The 21,795-nt window shown below is 35.7% G+C and overlaps 3 protein-coding genes across 3 annotated transcripts; 2 read left to right on the top strand and 1 right to left on the bottom strand.

Annotated features, from left to right (window-relative positions):
* The first annotated feature begins 3,488 nt into the window (after positions 1-3,488).
* LOC127806742 (probable LRR receptor-like serine/threonine-protein kinase At2g24230) lies at positions 3,489-6,956 on the top strand. Its single transcript, XM_052344225.1, has 2 exons — positions 3,489-3,781; positions 3,885-6,956. The coding sequence occupies exon 2, from the start codon at positions 4,173-4,175 to the stop codon at positions 6,741-6,743; it is 2,571 nt and encodes an 856-aa protein (XP_052200185.1). The 5' UTR covers positions 3,489-3,781; positions 3,885-4,172; the 3' UTR covers positions 6,744-6,956.
* A 3,610-nt stretch (positions 6,957-10,566) lies between these two features.
* Positions 10,567-14,044, top strand: LOC127806418 (eukaryotic translation initiation factor 5A-2-like). The gene is made up of 5 exons (XM_052343701.1): positions 10,567-10,740; positions 11,953-12,075; positions 12,224-12,280; positions 13,351-13,425; positions 13,568-14,044. The coding sequence occupies exons 1-5, from the start codon at positions 10,618-10,620 to the stop codon at positions 13,670-13,672; spliced, it is 483 nt and encodes a 160-aa protein (XP_052199661.1). The 5' UTR covers positions 10,567-10,617; the 3' UTR covers positions 13,673-14,044.
* Positions 14,045-17,058: 3,014 nt separating this feature from the next.
* Positions 17,059-21,303, bottom strand: LOC127806417 (probable purine permease 5). The gene is made up of 2 exons (XM_052343700.1): positions 21,042-21,303; positions 17,059-18,349 (listed from the first exon to the last, which is right to left on the bottom strand). The coding sequence occupies exons 1-2, from the start codon at positions 21,064-21,066 to the stop codon at positions 17,295-17,297; spliced, it is 1,080 nt and encodes a 359-aa protein (XP_052199660.1). The 5' UTR covers positions 21,067-21,303; the 3' UTR covers positions 17,059-17,294.
* Between the last annotated feature and the right edge of the window lie 492 nt (positions 21,304-21,795).

Genomic DNA, 21,795 nt, shown 5'->3' with positions numbered 1-21,795 from the left:
GTTTATTGCCAGTTTGCTTTCTAGAATTGAACATTGTTTTGAGAAGGAAGTTTGCTGGCACGACCATGACCAACCCTCCCCACCAATACCATCCATGTTTTTAATCTCACTATATATATATATATATATATACATACATACTGAGTGAGTGTACTGTCTGGCCCGATGTTGTAAGTAATCAAGAGTCAGGCTTAAGGGAGATTAATTGGCTTGAATTTAAGTGTGCAGTTGTACATTATGTTTTAGTTTTGCTTAAAAGGTAAATGAGTTAAGGATGATGTTAGTGATAGTCTTTACATGTTCTCATGTATATTATAAATGGAGTCGTTCTATAGGGTCCAACAAGTTTATCGAATTTCTTATCGAAAGGGGTAAAATCATCTTTTTTGCCCCCTTTCAGTAAGACAGTCGGTAAGCTCATCGAGTTTTCTAAACTTTTCCTTATAAGTGATGAAGTGTCAATTAATTTTATAAATCTTAATTTTATGAAATCATGTGTAATTATGTGAGGGTGGGTATAGAGGCGAATTTAAGGGATCTATAATCTGTGTCAATCTTTATTTTTTTTTAAATCTATCTTGCGAATTTGAACCATTTGAAAGAAAGGGAGTTGAAGTGCCAAATTAATTTTATAAATTTTAATTTCATGAAATTACATGTAATTATGTGAGGGTGGGTATAGGGGTGGATTTAAGGGGCTTGTAGTCTATGTCAACTTTAATTTTTTTCTAAGTCTGTCCGTCAATTCGACACATTTGAGAGAAAGGAAGCTGAAATAACCTATGAATCTAGAGGCTACCATTTTACCGGATCCACTCTACATTTGCCCCCGGGTGAGTAATTGCCTCCCACAAAATTAAAACTTATGTTATAATCCAATATTTGAGTTGGCTCCTACTAATACGTGTTAATTAATTAATTAATGATGTCTTCTTCCTCCAAATTTCCCACTCCCCCACCAATAGCAACAATCAAAGCAAATTATCAAGCAAAGATAGGATTCTTCCTCCTCACTCCAGGTGTCTGTCTCTGTGTGGATTCATTCAGGGATATATATATATATATATATATTCAATTTTAATGATAAAAATCCTCACTATAATTTCTTATCATTAGATTAATATTTTAAAAAATTATTATTATTATTATTATTTAAATAAGAAGTAATTTTTACATTTGAAAAGCCATTGCCAGGGCTCATTATGAAGTACACAGGGTGTGGGAAATATGTGAATTTTGTTATTTTATTGAAGCAGAGACTAATAATTCATTGTGGGAATGGCCATGAATTCATGATGATGCACACACAGTATAACCATAGAGCTGTGGGGACCAGCCCAACTCAATTATTGAGATCAACACCATTTGGTGGCTTAATTTCAAATCTCCAAACCCTTTGTGATGAAAACTAAGCCACTGGATTTTTTTTTTTAAGCTTATAATCTATAGATTGGTTGGTACTGTATCCACAGTGTGTGAAATTATAACACTCACATGACATATGATCATGGAGTCTTGGGGTCTAATTTGTTGATCATTGTTGTCATCAATCAATCTTAATTTTATTAGGTTTCGTTAATTATATGAAACCTCTCCATTTAATTATAACTATATTTGAATGGTTTCTGTTAAAAATAAGATACCTAATATATGATTAAAATGACTTAATTAATATGTGAAATCACAAGTAATAGGAACTTATTGAGAGTAAATTGATGATTTAAAACTTATACAATCCACTATATAATGAGCTGATAATTTAATATATGTTGTTATCGAGATATAATAATAAATTTATTTGATTGAAAATGTCGTCATGAAGTCACTTGCATATGTAAGAAAGAAAACAACCAGAGAGTACAGAGAGATCCCTATGCAAATACTTTAATATTTAACTCAAACATTGAATATTATTAAGATTGTATTAAAATCAATATTAAAGAAATACCTTTTTAAAAATGAGTTTATTTATAAAAAAATATGAAATAATCTTAATTAATACGATATTATGATTATATAGATAACATCTATCTTGGTATTATAAAACTTATTAGAATTATGATTTTTATACGTAACGTTTATCTCTACTTTTCTTAATTTTGTTAGAATTAAAATTCTTATATTTTAGAATCCATTAATATTAGGATTTTTATGGATGTTGTTTATCGCAATATTTCAAATTTTCTTTAGAATTAAAATTATTTATGAATAATTAATTATTATTTTTTTAAAATATTCAAAGAGATTTTCGAATGTTAGAGTTATCTAATTTGTGCGTTAATGTGGAACTCCCTCCCCAATTAGGATGATATTTGCCCCCTTTTAACCCAAAAAATTTAATTTAGACTTTTGGATTTTTTTTTATCTTTTAGTGTGACACAACAATATATTATTGTAATTGTTAAACTTTCACATTAGATTTTCAACAAATGGCCCACAAAGAGAGTAGCTCAAGTGGGGTGATTTAAGGATGATTTGCAAGCATGGACCCATGCATGCTCCATGGATTCAATACAAAATGGTAAGAGAAGAAAAGCATATGATTTCACTTCGTTCACACTGCTACTCACCCTCCTCAAAAGAGAATACAGAAAGAAAAAACAGAAAGAAACATGTGCATGGCCAAGAAAAGTCAAGAAGAAGACAACCACCCACTTGAGCTTCTATTCTTCCAGACGGCCTTTTTAGGGCAAAACAAAACTAATATCTACTAACTACTATGATACACCAGTCTTATGAAATGAGAAGTACTGTTGTTTTCAACAATATTAAAATCACAATATTGATATAAATGAGGTGATATGTTATTATATTAAACATGATATTACAATTTAATTATTTTATTATTATGTCATGTATAAATATATAGTTAACTTATGATAACGCATCATATATAGTTGCATTCAATATTTTCTTTTCCCATCATGGATAGAAATTCTTTTGAGATTTGCATTCTGATTTGGCCATGATAGTGTTCTGAGTTTCAATATATTGGAGAGAATAACTAAAAAGAGAAAGATGGTGGAATTTTTGAAGGTAAATTCTAGAAGAAAGCATGAGAATAAATGGGCCTGGAAAGGAAAGCAATTTTTCACTGTGATTCCAAAAACCAAACACTATTGAAGTGCCAGTCTCTTTTCTGCCTTTCTGGAAGAGATGTTTTTTTGGGGTGATTTAAAAGGCAAGAGTCATTAGTGAGTTCTATAGGCAGTGTTGGAGAAAAATAAATGTCTATTAAGATGATTTATTAGTAAAATTTAAAATAAGTTATTTGAAAAAAGAAGAAATAAATTTATTTTGAAAGTTTAAGATAAAAAGTCTTGTAATTTTTAAAAAAATATATATAATAAATATAATAAAAAATATTTAGTATATTTCATATTTTTTAATTTATTCTTAATTAACAAATACATCTTGAACAGCGAGGAAAAAGAATGATCAATAATCAACACACTCAATGTAGGATCATTGAATTCCAGCCAACAGTCCCCTGATAACTTCACCAACCCAATAGACATTTCCTTCAATCCTTGTCATTTATGAAGCCCCAAATTCTGACCACTCCACTCACAGTGACAATTTTCTGTTTTCCAACAAAACCCAATCTCTCTCTCTCTCTCTTTCTCTCTCTCTGCAGCACTCCCTTGTTTTTAAAATTTGTGGAGAAAACCATACAAAACAATTTAAGCTCCTCATGTTCTTGAACGCAGACAAAGGTTCTGCATTTGTTTTGTTTTCTTTGTTGGCTCTCATGTGGCTCACACCTGCAAGGCCTGAGAAGGTAAGCTCGCTTTCCTTCTCTTCAAACCCTTGAAGTTTCTTTAGTTTGCTCACAACCCATTTGTTCTTGAACTTCATTTCTCTACTTATGGCCTCCTTTCCAGTGAGCTTTAATATTTCTGGGCACATCTCAGAGTTGCTGAAAATGGTGGTTCTATATTAGAGATTTGAGTCTAACACAGGAATTAAACTTTGGTGGTTATGGATTAATGGAGTTGCAGCAGCCTGAAAGGTGTTTGTTCTAAGGACCTAAAGAGCATTTATGACACGAACATACTGGTTTTAGGAGCCTGAAGAGGGGGCAAAGGTGGGGTTTTGAAGTGGTTGGAGGGTTTTTAATCTTTTGGTACTGTTCCTCTTTCTTATTTCTGGGTGTTTAGACCTTACCCACAATGGGGTTTGGGTTCTTTTCTTCTGTATTTCTTCTCTCACTTTTCATTAGACCTTTAGTCTGTCAAGAACCCAATACTGATGGCTACTTTCTCTCCGATTTCTTGCAAAAGATGAGTTTAACTTCATCTCATGGTTTCAACTTTTCTGCTCCTGTTTGTTCATGGAAAATTGTGTTCTGTGTGGAAGAAAATATCATTGGATTGGTGGCTTCTGGTTTGGGCCTATCTGGTTTGATACCTGACACCACCATTGGCAAGCTCACAAAGCTTGAATCCTTGGATCTAAGCAATAACAAAATCACTGGCTTGCCTTCTGATTTTTGGAGTTTGGGTTCACTCAAGGCCCTCAATCTCTCATCTAACCAAATTTCTGAGAGCCTTCCAAGTAACATAGGCAATTTTGGTCTTCTGGAAACCTTGGACTTTTCTAGAAACAATTTCTCCGGTAACATCCCTGAAGCCATGAGCTCCCTTCTTAGCCTTAAAGTTCTTAAGCTCGATCGAAATCAGTTTGAATCAAGCATTCCATCAGGAATTCTGAACTGCCGTTCTATGCTTCTGCTTGATCTTTCATCAAATAAACTGAGTGGCACTCTCCCTGGTGGTTTTGGCGCTGCATTTCCTATGCTCAAATCCTTGAACCTTGCTGGCAATGCCATTCGTGGCCGGGATTCGGATTTCTCAGGGATGAGATCGGCCGTGTATCTTAATATTTCGCAGAATCTGTTTCAGGGTTCTGTAATTGGTCTTTTTCATGAAGCATTGGAGGTTATCGACTTGAGCCAAAACCAGTTTCAGGGACACATTTCTCAGGTACATTTCAATTCTATCTTCGACTGGTCTCATTTAGTTTATCTGGACTTATCTGAGAATCAGCTTAGTGGGGAGTTTTTAAGTAACCTCAATGATGCAGTGAATTTAAGACACCTCAATCTTGCATATAACCGATTCTCGAAACAAGCATTTCCGGAAATTAGTATGCTCCCTCGGTTAGAGTATTTGAACTTGTCTGGAACTAACCTCATCGGTCAAATTCCTGCTGAGATTTCAGATTTGAGTGGTTTGAGAACTCTAGATCTTTCAAAAAATCACCTCAGCAGCCACATTCCCCTTTTAAGTATAGAAAACCTTCAAGTTCTTGATGTTTCCCACAACAACTTAAGTGGAGATATCCCAGCATCACTCTTGGAGAAACTCCCCTGGATGGAGAGATACAACTTCTCCTTCAACAACCTAACCCTCTGTGCTTCAGAATTTTCTTCCGAAATCCTGCAAACAGCTTTCATCGGGTCACTAAACAGTTGCCCAATTGCCGCAAATCCTGACCTATTCAAAAGGAGGAAAGCACCCCAACACAGGGGGTTCAAGCTTGCTATGGCTTTAACAATCTCAATGGTTTGTTTACTTGTGGGGCTGCTGTTCCTAGCCTTTGGTTGCCGAAGAAAAACCAGAAACTGGGCAATGAAACAGAACTCCTACAAAGAAGAACAATATCTCTCTGGTCCCTTCTCTTTCCAGACTGATTCAACCACCTGGGTAGCAGATGTTAAGATTGCAACTTCAGTTCCAGTCATTATTTTTGAGAAACCATTGCTGAACTTCACATTTGCAGACCTCTTGTCTGCAACTTCACACTTTGACCGTGGAACTTTGTTGGCCGAAGGAAGATTTGGCCCTGTTTATAGAGGATTTCTACCTGGTGGGATTCAAGTAGCTGTCAAGGTTTTGGTCCATGGGTCAACCATGACCGACCATGAAGCTGCAAGGGAGCTTGAGCATCTTGGTCGAATCAAGCACCCTAATCTTGTTCCACTTACGGGATATTGCTTGGCTGGTGACCAAAGGATTGCCATTTATGACTACATGGAGAATGGAAATTTGCAGAACTTGCTTCATGACTTGCCACTTGGGGTTCAAACAACTGAAGATTGGAGCACTGATACATGGGAAGAAGGTGACACTGATGGAATTCAAAATGTTGGTTCTGAAGGGTTGTTAACGACATGGAGATTCAGGCACAAGCTCGCACTTGGCACTGCCCGTGCACTGGCATTTCTCCACCACGGGTGCTGTCCTCCAATAATTCACAGGGACGTCAAAGCTAGCAGTGTCTACCTCGACTGCAATTTGGAACCTAGATTATCTGATTTTGGACTCTCAAAGATTTTTGGCAATGGCTTGGAAGATGAAATAGCTCGAGGTTCACCTGGGTACATTCCACCGGAGTTTCTCCAGCCAGATGCGGGCTCTCCAAGTATCCCCACGCCAAAATCTGATGTTTATGGATTTGGGGTGGTTCTGTTTGAGCTAATTACCGGGAAAAAGCCTATTGAAGATGAGTATCCAGATGAGAAAGTAACCAACTTGGTTGCATGGGTAAGAGGACTAGTAAAGAAGAACCAAACGTCAACGGCAATTGATCCAAAAATTTGTGGAACGGGACCAGAGGCACAAATGGAGGAGGCTTTAAAGATTGGATACCTATGCACAGCTGATTTACCCTCAAAGAGACCAAGCATGCAGCAGGTGGTGGGACTTCTTAAGGATATCGAACCAGTTACACATCCATGAAGAACAAACACAAAAGAAAACAAATTAACATCTTGTTCTTTCCTATTTATTAATTTACGCCCTGTTCCTTTGTTTTGAGTCTATGAGTTTCGAGTTCTTCTTCGCTGCCATGAAGAAAATGTACAGTTCTGTTGCAGACACCGGCTTCTTTCTTTCTGCCTCACCATTTATGGCTGCACCAATATACATGGCTTCATCCTTTAAAGTTCAAAAGCCTCTCTTTGCTTTTCATTCTAATTCTTCCGCATCCATTATAAAACCTTACACAGTTTCTTACTCGTGCTGGAAGCCCTTGAGATGCAGGTACTTTTTTTTAGAATCGATGGTGATAATCTGCAGGGATGGGCTCCATTTCTCTTTTTGTGTTTGCAACCTTGTAAATAGCTCAAAAAGGTTGTGACAGATTGTTAATGGTGTTGGAACTCTCAGAGCCCTTGATGCTTGTTTGTGAATTGCAGAGGGTGAGTGAATGATGGGCTCCATTTGTTTGCTTGTGCCTGCATCATTCTAAAAATTTATTTGTATTGCTCTGTTTTGGTGGACCTGATGGTAGTTTTGTAGCTTTACGTTGTGCCATGGACCACAATTTCCCACTACTATTTGCCCAGTAACACGAGGTTGCTTCTCTGCTAGGGTGTGTTTCTGTAGGCAATTTTGTCTATACTTGGCAGAGAGGTTAGTGTTTTTATAACTCAAATCTGTGATGCTTTAGTCTTTAAAGAAAAACTTTATCGTTGATGACAAGATTGAGAAACCACAAGTATGGCAAATGTGGGTTCCATATTGTTGTTGAGTACCTTTTAGTTCATGTAATGGAACCACAATTGGGACTATTATTTACCCCCGTTCCCTTATTTGAGAGAATGCCTTTCTATACAATTCTACTCTTATTTTATAAACCAATTATTTTGAAAACTCATTATGACATTCTAGTTAGAAATAAGTGACAAGATCAATCGATAAGTCTTGTTGACACTCGATGATGACAAGGTCGGTCATAAATGTGGGTGGCATATTGATGTTTACTAGTTTTTAGCTTTTAGTTATGCTATGGATCACAATTGTGACTATTATCTCCTATTACACGGGTATGTTTTTGGGCAAGGATTGTCTTTATACATAAAATTACTATTAGCTTATAAAAAAATTATTTTTAGAACTTAAATGTACAATCTTTTAATAAAGACATCATAATTTTGAAGGGTTGGTGATATGCTCAAAGAATATATGTGTGTTGTGTGATATGTGTCATTGATCTATGAAATTATGTGACATTTTATCTCGATTCATTTAAATAGATCACTCTCGATTTTGATCTCTCTAACTAAGCTAACCCTAGGGCTTAACATCCAATGTGGATTTGACTTAATCCAAAAAGGATTTTTTTTTTTCACATATTTTATTTAGAATTGAACTCCTCATATTAAGATTGTCTTTTAGGATTAAGCAACAAACTCAATTATGATTTAAGGTTACTTTGTATAATTTAACAATCAATCCAAATCTCAAAAAATTTGGGATAAACCCATTCCCTTCTCCTAAATCTTAAAAGAATCTTCAAAGATAATACTAAATTTGTCTAAAATAACTATTTCTAAACGATATTCAACAAGAAACTTAATTCTAAGGAAATGATTATATCTAAAACACTATAAATAAAGAGGAAACTCTCATTTGGGATAAACACTCTTTCAACTATCATCTCTAATTTTTTTATTTTTTATTATTATTTTATGTCTAAATTAAGTATGGAAATGACTTTCTCTATAAGTGCATCACAATCCCACAATATCTTTTTGTATAATTAAATCCTAGAGAGAGAGTGCGAAACACATCATTGTCTGGCACTTCAGTACCCAAATTCGGTGCCTGCTTTGGTTTATTGCCTGATCTTGTCAATGCCTTCACCTAATACAAACTCAGATTAATACACTCAGTACAATAATAATACAAACTGAGATTGATACAGTCAGTATAATAATAATAATAATAATAATAATAGAGGGGAAAGAAAGAAAAGAAAAGCAATTAAAGCATCCACAATATATTATTAATGCGAGCAGAGCTAAGGTAGCTAGCTATTGTTGAAAGCCCAAGCGTTGACGAATGTTTTAAGGTAGATATGGTTTGTATAATACAGGAGAGAGAGAGAGAGAGAGAGAGAGAGGGGTAGCTAGCTAGCTAATTAGATAATAGATAGATTCCAAGGGTATGGATGCTTTAATTAAGCTAACCGTTACACAGTCCCAGCCTAATCATAAAGTGGTGAGGAGGCCAATCATGTTAATTAATATTTTTAATGACAAATGCTACTTTGTCTAAGCTTAAAAATTTTCATAATCAACGAAGTATTTTTTATAATTAGGATTCAAATTTTTTTTATGCCACAGAGTTAGTATGTCGTGATTTATAAATTATTATTATTATTCGTATCTAATGAATTTACTTAGAATAGTGATTAGTTAATTTTTAAGTTCTTCTGGCCCCCAAAATCATAAATAAATAAAGGCAACCGGGCTGGCACGGTCTTGCCGGTCAAGGCATCTTAGTCAAGACTGCCAAATGCAGCGTGACAGCTAGCTGGTGGTGATATTTGTTAAAATATGCTGTTATTGAGTTCGGTGGCGGTGTTTGACTGGCATTAGCATACGCAGCATGCCGCCCTCTCCCTCCATCATCTCCTTACAAGGCTGTATCCAACGGTTCGCCAAAACCTTCGTGAGGCTAGATTTTTAGGGAGAAGATAGTCAGATTTCACAGCAGGTCTAATGTCGTTTGCCATCGTCCAATCGCCTGAATAATTTGATAACGAACCCCAAATACCTTATCAGAATTGACAATCCAACTCATCCACACAACCTTTGTCATCTCTCCTCAGAACGGGTGTCCTTCTATAATGGTCATCGTCACAATTGTTGTCATCATTGGTGTAAGTCAATTTGCTGTCGGAAGACTCACAATTGTAGTTGATTTAGAAACGGAGAGTCTAAACTTTTATTAATTACTTCACTTGAAATTTTTAAATGATCATAATTGTATATTTTAAGCTCAACCAAGGGATATATACACGTGAATCGAAAGTCTTTCTTAAACTCATTTTATTAAATTATCACCCACTATGTTTGTTTGGTACAAAATTATTTAATTTTGTAAAGGAGGCAACCCAATAAATATCTAAAGCACTTATTATTGTAGTTTTTGCAATAATTGTTTATAATAAAAGTGGTAAGCCCAATTTAGAGAGATGCACCCAAAATTGTGTTAAAGAGCAACTAACGATGAATGGGAATGGCAGGGCCCATGGGCTCCCTTGGCTTGATAATCATGAGAATAAAATCCAATGGAAAGATGCTGATTCCTACTAGAAGAAGCCTACAAAGTAGGCCACAAAAGATAAAATCAAATTGGGCCCAACTAGGCCTCTTTCGGCCGTGGGCTGTGGCATCTAATTCCTTCCCTTCCTCACCACATCTGAACCGTCCAAATATTAATGCCCATAGATAGACTGATCTTAATCAATCTATACGAAATAATATATTATAATAAAAATTATTCGATAGCTTTTGTTTGAACGCCTCCCATAAAAATTATTTATTAAATAATTATATTATTATTACACCAAAGCTCATCTGATTTAAAATTTTAATTAAAAAAATTAGAAAATCAATTATGACTATCGAATAACATAAACTTTTTATTTTTCTTGTTTTTCACAAATTCGCAATAGACGATCGGGACACAGAATATGTGATGGACGGTCCAGATTGAATCTCCTTTGGCGGCCTGTGGAGGAGGATTATAAGTAATGCCGGACTGAATTCTCCTATCGGGAGTCTTCTACTGCCTATGTAGAGAGAGAGAGAGAGAGAGAGAGATGTCGGACGAGGAGCATCACTTCGAGTCGAAGGCCGACGCCGGTGCCTCCAAGACCTATCCGCAGCAAGCCGGAACAATCCGCAAGAATGGCCACATAGTCATTAAGAATAGGCCTTGCAAGGTCGGTTGATTTCTCTCCTCTTATTTCTCCCTTCTACTTTGCTTCTTTTGTGATTTTCTGAATTATTCGGATCCATATCGTCGGGTGTTTCTTGCTCAATTTTTGTCTTTTGAATGGATGTTTGGGCTTGTGTTGTTTTATTGGCACTTGATGAGTCAATATAGGAATTTCACGGGGACATGATTAGGGTTTTTATTACACTAGGGTTTGCGAGAATTTTTAAACTTACAGAACAACAGGAGATGCTTTTACTTTTGTTATTGCCTAATTTGTGTACTCCCCTGATGTTGATCGTCATTATTTTTTTATAGTATAAGATTAATTGGAAAGTGTCAGCCCGACCCATGATGTATAAAAGTGAAGAAAGGCTAGACATCAAATATGTTCATATTCTCCATCACTGCAAGTGGAATAATCTGATGACTGATTCAGAACATAGCAAAACATATTCTCCATTTGAACTCTCCTTCTGATGAACCTCTACCAATGAAGTGAATAGGATTCCCATGACCATAATGAAAAGGAATGGAAAAAAGTGGATTTTCTTTTCCCAGTTGATTTTGAGCTGGCAAAGAAACCTTCAGTTACTGCAGAACAATTAAAACTTCATATAGGTGAAAAAATAATCAATCCATGTTACCAAACCAAAAAAAGAAGCAATCCACGTTCTCCATGTTGCCCAAAAAAATATACCATTCTGAAAAGGTAAAACATTAAGTCGTAGCAAACAGTCTTATCAACTTAAGAAGGCACTGCAACCTAATTAATAAAACCAGTGTGCACCTTTTGTGGCTAACATGTTGTATTCAAGTTATGGTTACCAAGTTTGCTCCTTCCTCTTAGAATGGGGCCCTGATCGTAGTTCTTTTGCGGCTCTGGATCGCAAGGAACACAAGCTAGATCCTCAAGAATGGGGATCTCAAGCTGTGTGTGAATTTAGTTAAACAATTTGAGGTTTGCAAATATAGCTTCTTTGCAAGGATTTTGATTTTTTATTACACCTTTCTATGGTGAATCTATGTTGTGGAGTACTGATAGCATTTTTGCTAATTTATAGCACTCTGTTATTTGTCTAGGACCTAGCAAGACAATGTACTATTTTCTTTCTCATTATTTTTTGTTATGTGGCACTGCTTTAGATACAAAAACGAGGTGAAGCTTTCTTTTCCTTCAAGAATTGTAACCTCTTTCCTGGTCTTGTTGTCCAAACAGGTTGTGGAGGTCTCCACCTCAAAAACTGGCAAACATGGGCATGCAAAGTGCCACTTTGTGGGAATTGACATCTATAATGGCAAGAAACTTGAAGATATTGTCCCTTCATCCCACAACTGTGATGTAATGTTATGCTTCTGCTACTGGTTTGCTATTTTTATTTACTGTCTGTATATTAACTTTTATTCTTGCATGACCGCCAAATGCAATTCCACCATCAGTTCTCTCTCCTTCATTAAAATTGGTTAGACTTACTTTGTCCTTTTTCCAGGTTCCCCATGTTAATCGTACTGACTATCAGCTGATTGATATTTCTGAAGATGGTTTTGTAAGTATTCTTTTATGATTCAACCAGCGTAGTGTGTTAAATGATGGCCCTGGCAACTTGTCCATGTGACAGAGATCTTTAAAAGAAAAAAATTCTTTTTTTGCTAAGAAAAATCATTAAATAAGGGACTCATGTATTTGGAGTTTTCTCAAAATTATTACTATCTACAAAAAAAATTGCTAAACTACTATCCAAACCAAATTAATTTCCAAGTAGCAACCATTGGTTGAACCAATGGTCTCTTACTATTCTTCTGTAAGAAGTGCCGTGGCTAACTTTTTTTTTTTTTTTATAAATAGTAGTAGTTATGAAAAAACAAATCTGCATATTGTCCGTGCTACTGCTGGGAAAACTAAACTTCACTGGGAGGTGTATGGCAGATATTATGTGACTCTGAAACAGATTATGACTGTTGGATTACCAAAAATATTAAATATATACCTCCAAACTTGTCCAAGAGTAGGATGTTGTACATGCAGCATTTATGACTCCTACAGACTGGATTCTAAATATATTAAGAACTTGTAGTATGGTGCAGTGGATCCTGTTATATGTTCTTAGGTAGTGTTTGTTAACTAAGATATAAACTAAAAAATGTGGGATATGGAAAGTATCCCAGATAAAAGTGCTTTTCATTGTGTTTGTTAAATTTCATTTTTCCCATTCGGATAACTTATTTTGAACTTTAGGCAGACAAGTTATCTTGATAGAGTCTTATCTTACTCATTTTAGCAAACACTACCTTGGTAAACACATAAATGCTTTCTGTTTCCTTCATTATCATCTTGTTTGACAAAATGTCTATGAAGTAGTGTTTAAGCCAAGAGAGAGAATGGAATAGGAACAATGATTTAAATACCGGATGTAAATTGAAATAGAATTTGCTAGCAGCAGGTCTTTTTTGTTTGTTTTTTTCCTCTGCCAGGAAGGGGGGAGGGGGGTTGCTCTTGGTCCTGTCATTTTCTGCTACTATAGTTTCTCCCTGTATGACATTTAATATGCAGTGAACTTACTTCTTGCTTTGAAAGAATCCTATGATACTAAAATACCGGATTTCACATTTCTTTTAGGTGAGTCTTCTGACCGATAATGGAAACACTAAGGATGATCTGAGGCTCCCTACTGACGAGGCTCTGCTCACCCAGGTATATCAAGTAGAACAAACTTTTTTTTTTTAATTTTATTTAACCTTTGGGATTTCTTTTCCCCTAAATGTTTTTTATCTTTATTTGTTTTGTTTACAATAAATGGGATTTTTTGGGCCTGATTGTGTGTGATTATTTGTAGATAAAAGAAGGGTTTGCCGAAGGGAAGGACCTTGTGGTGACTGTCATGTCTGCAATGGGAGAAGAGCAGATCTGTGCCTTGAAGGACATTGGTCCTAAAAATTGAGTGTGGCTATCTAGCAGGAGTATGGTTACACGAAACCAAAGGGGGGAAGGAATCCTATGTCCAAACCAGGAGTTTTTATCGACTAAACTAGGGTACTTCTTATTATTCTTATTACTAAGGACTATAGCCACGTTGCTAAACGTGCTTTTGGGCCCCCCCGGGGGGTACCTTCCTCCTGTAGCTGGAGAAAATATATTGTGTTCACCATCTCTATGACATTTTCTTCTCCTTGTTCAACATTGCCCAAAAACCTGACTATAGTAACATTGATCTTATTCCCAATAGGAAGGGTCTAAAATATATTGAACTGTTCTTACAGCATTCAGAAATAAGATGTCGTCTATTTTGGGCAGAGAGTCCAACTTGAAGGTATTTTAATTCCTCTGCTACCGATGGCGATTACACAGGAGAATGCCTTGATTAGCTACTATTTCTTCCTGACTGGCTTTTAAGGCATAAAGTTCTTTTTGAGATACTCGATGATGAATCAGTTTGAAGAGAATTGTGGGTGATCTTGTATATGATTTCATCAAGGAACTGATTGCAGGATGGCTTTACAGGTGGTGGTGTTAATGGAAGCTAATCTTCATGCTTATTTTGCCTACTGGTTTGGATTTTGTCTTAGAACACAGTATGGTTAGATTGAGCCTCCCAGAACAGCATTTACGCTTTGTTTGGAATGGAATAAAGCGTGAATATAGAGTAATGAAAAATGGAAATACTAAAATTAATGAAAAACTGGAGTTTGACTAAAATCAAAAGTAAGTTTGAACTTCTAAAAAATTATGACAGTTGGATAACATTGTTAAAACACGAGGGTCAATTGCTATCAATTCTCCCCCAAATTAAAAGAGAGAAGAAATATTAGGGTTTTAAATGAAAATTGATGAAAAATATTTTTATTTTATTATATTATTTATGTTGGTTTATATTAGATCTCATGTGCAATAAAATTAAATTTTAAAAATTACAATTTACAAAAATTGTAAACTAGTCATAACTATACTTCTTGATAAAATTTAATTTTACTGTTAGGTTCTTTGTTGTATAATTTTAAGTGTAAGATGTTAAGTTGGTCTATTCGAAATCACTTAGATTCAAGAGATTTAAGGCCATCTCCAATGCAGAGCTAACATCTTCCCTAAGTCAAAATTTGGAGAGCAGTTCTCAAAATTTTTGCTCTAATGCTACTCCCTATCTCTCAAGTCACTTCTCACATTTTTGTGGAGCTTGAAATAGTTCATTGCTATGTTTTGCTCCCTACATTTCTCAACAGCTCTATTTGACTTCTAAAATTTGAAGCTCAACAGCTCTACATTCAATCTTAGATTTGAAGAAGAGCAGCAACAACGAAGAAAACCAGCAACATTGGTGGCGACGGCAGTGCGCGAAAAAAAAGGAGCAACAGCGATGCGCGAAGAAGAAAGAGTCGACAACGACGTGCAGAGAAGAAGGCATAGCGGCGGCACACGAAGAAGACGGAGCAACAGTCACCAAATCCGTCTACCAGTGGCGACGCTTCCTTTCTCCAGCATCGGCGAGGGCTCTTTCTTCCTTCTAGGTTTGCGCCATCTTCAACGCACACAACCAATAAGTTTTGTATTAATTAAATCAATTTTGAGTTATTTAAATTTTATTATTTATATGGTAATTAAAATTTTAATTTTAACATATTAAAATATTATTTTTTTAATTATAACATATTTCAAATAATTTTTTTAAATAATTGTTCTTAAAAAATATTAGTAAATTTATTTACAAATATATTAAATATTATAAAAATCAAATACCATCATATTTATTATTAAATAACTAATAAATTTTATTATAATAAAAATTATAAGTGAAATAAAATAAATAGAATTAAAATTTATTAATAAATAAGTGAGATAGGGAGTGGGATAGGAAATGTGATAGAGAGTGTAGTTAGAGCACACACAAATTTCTAGGCAAAATTAGAATAGAGAGCGAATAATTTATAATATAATAAGAAGTGTGGTTGGAGATTGTCTAACTACAATACTATGCAATTTATTATAAAGTAAGTATTGTGAATCTCTTACTACAATATTATGCAATACGATTTTTCTATCATCTTATATCTCGATAAGATATGAAATCATGATCAACAGGTTAAATCTTTTAATCTTATCATATGACCAAATCCAAAATCATTCTTGACTAATTATGACACAACCTTATGAAACACATTATATCGTCATATTACCTCGATCAATGATTTATCGTCAAGTGATTATTGGATCTCATATGATATCCTCCTCATAAATCTTAAAGTAATAGATTTCATATCTGATACACACATAGCTCATGATCGTTTACTGAATTAGACACATAGATTCACATGATTGTTTTTTATTAGAACAAGCATATAATATCGTTGATATCCTAATCAATCGAAACATAGAAATCCATATCATATCAGGTCTAAAAACTAATTGTACATCCGCAACTAATATTGAATCATTGACCCGTGAGATACAATTCATATAATTCAATGTTAATAGTCACATTCAATTAACTCATTCTTGTAACGAGCATCTACTCATCTTCTTTATATATCTCATACAAAATAACATGTGACTCACCAATCTTTATCTTTCAATATCTTATATTGAATAAGGAATAAAATAATATATTGGCATTTGTGAGTTGTTACTTCTCAAATTAGGAATCTTATATCTAGGAATATGTTTATAATATAATAAATTATAAATTATCCAAAATTCGTACTCTTTAACACTTAAAAACAATATTCACTCATTATTATACTAATAAATATATATATTTTTTATTTTAAATTAGATTATAATTTAAATAAAAATATAAATTTATTATTTAAATAATATTTTAAAAATTACAAAATCAAATCCTTTTTGTGTCACTAAAATTGGTGTTCAAGACTCATTCCATTCATTTCTATCCCCTGCACTAGGCACTGTTAGGCAAAGGCTTATGTGCCAATGCTTGTAATTTACGCCATTCTCGGCTTATGCCCAGTTGGTTAAATAAAAATAAAAACCCACCATTTTGGCACTGAAAATTGAGTGATAAATGTGCAGCAGAACTGTTCTATTTCAAAGGATTGGAGGGCTAAACTGACCATCTCTGGAGGGCCCTACTTCAAACATAATTCAACCCAACACTTATTTCAGACAATCATATTTTTAATGAAAAATAATTTTTAATTTAAGTTCAAGCTGAATAGGGCTTTTGCTTCATTCAATCTAAAATATTCAGTCTGAATTCAAACTGAATATCACTACACGTTTCTAATAAACCAGAAACTGCAGCTTTATAGCCAGCCCATCAATTTCAATGCAACAAACAGAAGGGACTTTCAATAATGAAAATTTGGAAGTACCATATGAACAAACAAAATATTACCTGATCTTATTTTGCACTGCCTTCACGAATGAACACTGGGGACCAAGTTGTGTTAACTGGGCACTAGGCATACGATTGACTAACATTTCATACTTACAAAATTTGAAAAAAGAAAAAAGCGAACACTTGCAAACAGCTTATAATATAGTCTGCACTCTCTAATAGACGAGGCTCCCCACTTTGTGAGGATCAGGGCAGAGTCCGAGACAAAGAGTCTTTAGTCAGAATAATTACCGTAAATGTAGCAGCTGAACCCCCAAAATGTAACGATCAGAGACAGGATTTTGAAGCCACTCATAGGATCATGCAACAATATAACTGCAGCAACGCTTGTGATCGGCACCCTCACTGCATTGAGGACACCAGCTAGCACAGTTGAGGACAAGAAGAGTACAGCAGTGCCTCCCAGGATCCCCAACTGAAAGGTAATGACACCCCAGATGAGAACATTGTAATACGAAACTTTACCGCCCTTGAAATTTCTAGCCTCGGAACTCATAGCCTGGAAATCGTTACTCACGATGAGCCCAATCGTAGTAAAGATGAAGCCAAAGAAAGAGACCATCACTTGTTGCTCCAACACGACGTGGAAGGATCGTCTTCCCAGTAATTTCACAAAGACAAGCTCTGAAAGCGCAAAAATGAGGCCATGGAGAGCAGAGCCCAAGATATCCCACACAAAGCCCAGGATGTATTGGCTGTCAGTGACATTCCCGTATCTGTCTGAATCGGAATCCAAAGCAATGATGGCCATAGCAGCAGTAATGATCACAAGAGAGTTGATTGTCCAAGCATTGATTTTGTTCTTCACAATAAGATATCCAAATAGGGCAGAAAACACTAGGGATGATGATGCCAAAAGAGAAGCTGTTGATGCTGGGAGGTAAGCATATGCGTATGCATACATCAGGTTATCCGCAGCACTTAAGAAACCCAGTAGGCCATACGAAAGGGTGAGTTTAATTGTCGGTGTAGTGGGAGAAACTCCAAGAAAGAAGTATGTTGGAACCAGGACTAGAGCAGTCAGAGGCCACCCGGCAACAGCCACCCATGAAATAATCCATTTGCTGTTTCCCCCATCAGAATAATAGACACGAGACAGGAGGGAAGAGGCAGGGAAAGCAACAAGCATTGCTGCACTGCTCAGTAGTAGCAGAACCCAATATGAAACTGGCTGCGTTTTATATGTTTCCCAAGCCATGGTCCTATACATGACAATCTTGTCCATCAATGAAGCAGATGGCCCTGGCGGTACCTCTTCCATGTCCTTCTCTATCAAGTATCAAAGACCATAACACGAACCAACCAGAACCAAATCAGGGCCAGGTTGTATTCATTGAAATCCATGAACACAAAATGATGAACAATCAAAAATTTTGAGCATTGCTGTATAAAGTCAAAATGATATGTGAAATTCAAATATTACAAAAAATTTTGAGCATTGTTGTATAAAGTCAAAATGATATGTGAAATTCTAATATTCTCCTTCTATTGTGTGGAGCATATAATGCCAACAGGTACTTTCCTCTGTCAAAATGGTGATCAGATAGCAAAAGAATCCTGTGTGGGTCTGCCTTTGTCTTGGGATAAGATTGACACATCCCGTTATGCATAAGATTGCCTTTTCTAGACCTCTACCTCAATCTAAGGCAGGCAATTGAAAATGTCACAACATCCAGTAATATATAATTCCATAAACCTTGTGCTTAAGTAAAAAATGACCCTGCCTCACATGTGGCAAAAGCCCAAGATGCGCCAAGAACCCACTGCTAAGAGAATTCTTTTTAGAAGTACTGAAATCCCACAAACTATTTAGAAATCTACTTGTCTCTCAAAATTATTTCCAAAAGTACTGCACTCAGTGCCATATCACCATGCCAACTGGGCAAGGTGATGATCTGAAGCACCAAATACCTGCCAACTCATTGGGCGTATCTATCCTGACAACATTTCAAATAAGACCCGCTCATAGAGTTAGTGAGCCTTTTTTAAGCCAGATGTTCGCAGGAGCATCTAGCTCTAGCAAGCCCCTAGGCCATCGTCCAGATGCAGGGGCAGTGGTTTTGCCTAATAAGGTAGTGTTTGTTAATTAAGATATAGATCAGAAAAAATGGAATATAAAAAGCATTCTAGACAAAAATATTTTCCATTGTGTTTGTTAAATTTATTTGGTGACCGTTGGAAAAGAAGTCACGTGACTTCTTATTTGGCATTTTCTAGATAAATTTATCTCTCCCCCCCTCCAGATAAATTTATTTTGGACCTTACAGATAAAAAAAAAATGATGCACATATCTTCTAGTGCATTCAAAAAAATTTAACAAACAGTTTAATAAAAATCTTGAAATGCTTCTCAGTCTTATTTTGATCATTCTATATCTTGGTCTGGAAACCATTCCAACCTTATCTTAATACAATTTTATCTTACTTATTTTAGCAAACACTGCCTAAAAGAATAATACCCGCTCACATAATGGGGGGGTATTTTTTGAGCCAAATGCTCCTGGCTATGCAGCCATGAGCAGCAGGCCTAGTAGCCTGTTTAAGATGAGGAGATTCATGTATCATGTGAGCCAGAGTTGGCAGGTCTTCGGTACTCCATGTCGTTACCTTGCCCAACTAGGGTGGTGATGTGGCACTGAGGGTAGTAGGTTCAGAAATAATTTATGGAGGCAAGTAGATTCCGAAATAGTTTCAGAGAGGCAAGTAGTTTTCAGAAAAACTCCTGGTAAGACTCCTTATAGATCTGTCCATCCTTCCTTTGATTAAAACATAAATTTGGGGAAGAGCTCAATGAAACAGATCCAATATTCTTGTTATTCCTCATGGGCCATGGTTGTCTTCTATGTCAGAGTATCAAAATGTTCAGCTGATCTAGGAAATTAGCAACAAGTTCACAGTTTACCAGGACATGGTTTTTGTCAGTGAGGCGAAATAACAAGAGATTCCGAATTGATTTACACTACACATCCACCCACCAACATGCATAAACAAATTCCGAAGCTTCACTCCTTGATAGTTTCCTACTTCCCACCAATCTCAGGACACATGAAGGTGTTACAAGAGGTATTATTCCCAAAACAACAGAAGTTTAGTCCTTAAAACATATAAACTGAACTCAAACTAGTAACATCAATTCAAAATTTTGAAGGTAATATAACTAATACAAATCTGACAAACAAATAGAAAATCTATAATGACTACCTGGAAACTCCCAAAATTACTCAATACTGTGATAAATCCATAACTAGCCTGCAATCAGAGTTGTCAGCCTAATTAAATTAAGGTTCCATACCCCCCCCCCCCCCCCCCCCCCAACATATTTGTCATCACACCAATCAGTCTATTGTTCTCTCTGACCTTCCAATCAATTTCCAAATTCAACTGATGAGGTCAAAGTTTTAGGCTGCTCCCGCACGATGTATTATATTATCCCTTTGACTAGAAACACATGGGCTTGGTTGCACAGTTTTATCCTGAAAAAAGCTCTCTTAGTCATAGAGAAGGGGAGTTGCCCATTGCTTATATGCCACCGATCTCCATAATTCGCACTCAATGTGGGATCCTCTCGTCCCAACACGAGGAGGCAGGGGTCAGCTTTAAAAAGGAATCCGGTATGGGTTTCCCGCACATTACCAATACATCCAAGTTTTGCAACTGCAAATCTGAACAATTTTGTGTATGGGCATGTGAAACACAAGCTAACCAACCGAAAGCCTTTGAAGGGTTTGTACCCAAAACTAAACACAAGACAACACAGCAAAATTGCTCCCAATTTGCAAATTACCACCCATCAAACAGCACTCAGAAACACCAACATACCAAAATACCAAAAATCAGCTGCTTGCACTCACACATATGCATAAAGCACAGAAAACAGACCAAACCCAAAACCACAATGAATCACAGAATACAAAACAGCAGTTGAGAACACATATCAAACACTTGTTAAGAATTGGGTTGACCTGGTTCAAGCAGTGGCTGTTTCATGAAGGCAGAGACGGTAGTGGAACTGGGAAACTCCCACTTGCGTTGAACCTGACAAAGAATCCTACCTCCGACAGATGATCACGGAGTTTGTTTATCGCCACAACAAATGGTGGGTTAGGTTGGAGAAAGAAACAATCGCCGTACAGACTGAGACCATAGAGGGAGCCACAACTTTTCTTTTCATTTCCTTAGATCAAAAGAGAATATTTATTAACCACCGAGGTGTCGTCCTGGACGTGGTTTCAATTGGACGTTGGGAGATTTTCTTCTCAAGGAATCTCTTTTCATAATGTTATATATATATATATATATATATTTAGATTATGCAGGTTTACTTATGCATTTGTGAAACCGATCACAAAAGAGACAAATCAAGAATGTGCCTAAATAATTAGAATTTTTTTTATTTTTTTTAAAATTACGTTCATAACATTTACCAAGAATCACTCCATAAAAAAACAAATTTTTTGTTTCCTCCGAGAATTGATCCCACATCAATATGACTTTACAATTTCCTCATTTACCACTTATGTCTATTGAGGGCTAATGTTATATATTTTTTAATTGAAATTTGGTTAGGTTATTCGTTTAAACAAATTTAGGATATGATGTTGTTATTGAAATTTAATGTCTTTAATTAAGCAATATATTAATCGAGATTAGTTATATTATTATGACTCGTTATTATTAGGAATTGCATGAAATTTACACTAATTTAAGCCTCACTCG

This window comes from Diospyros lotus, chromosome 7 (genome assembly GCF_014633365.1).
Source record: "Diospyros lotus cultivar Yz01 chromosome 7, ASM1463336v1, whole genome shotgun sequence".
In the NCBI taxonomy this organism is placed as follows: domain Eukaryota; kingdom Viridiplantae; phylum Streptophyta; class Magnoliopsida; order Ericales; family Ebenaceae; genus Diospyros; species Diospyros lotus.
Note: the sequence above shows the minus strand (reverse complement) of the source record. Positions and strands in the feature narration are given on the sequence as shown.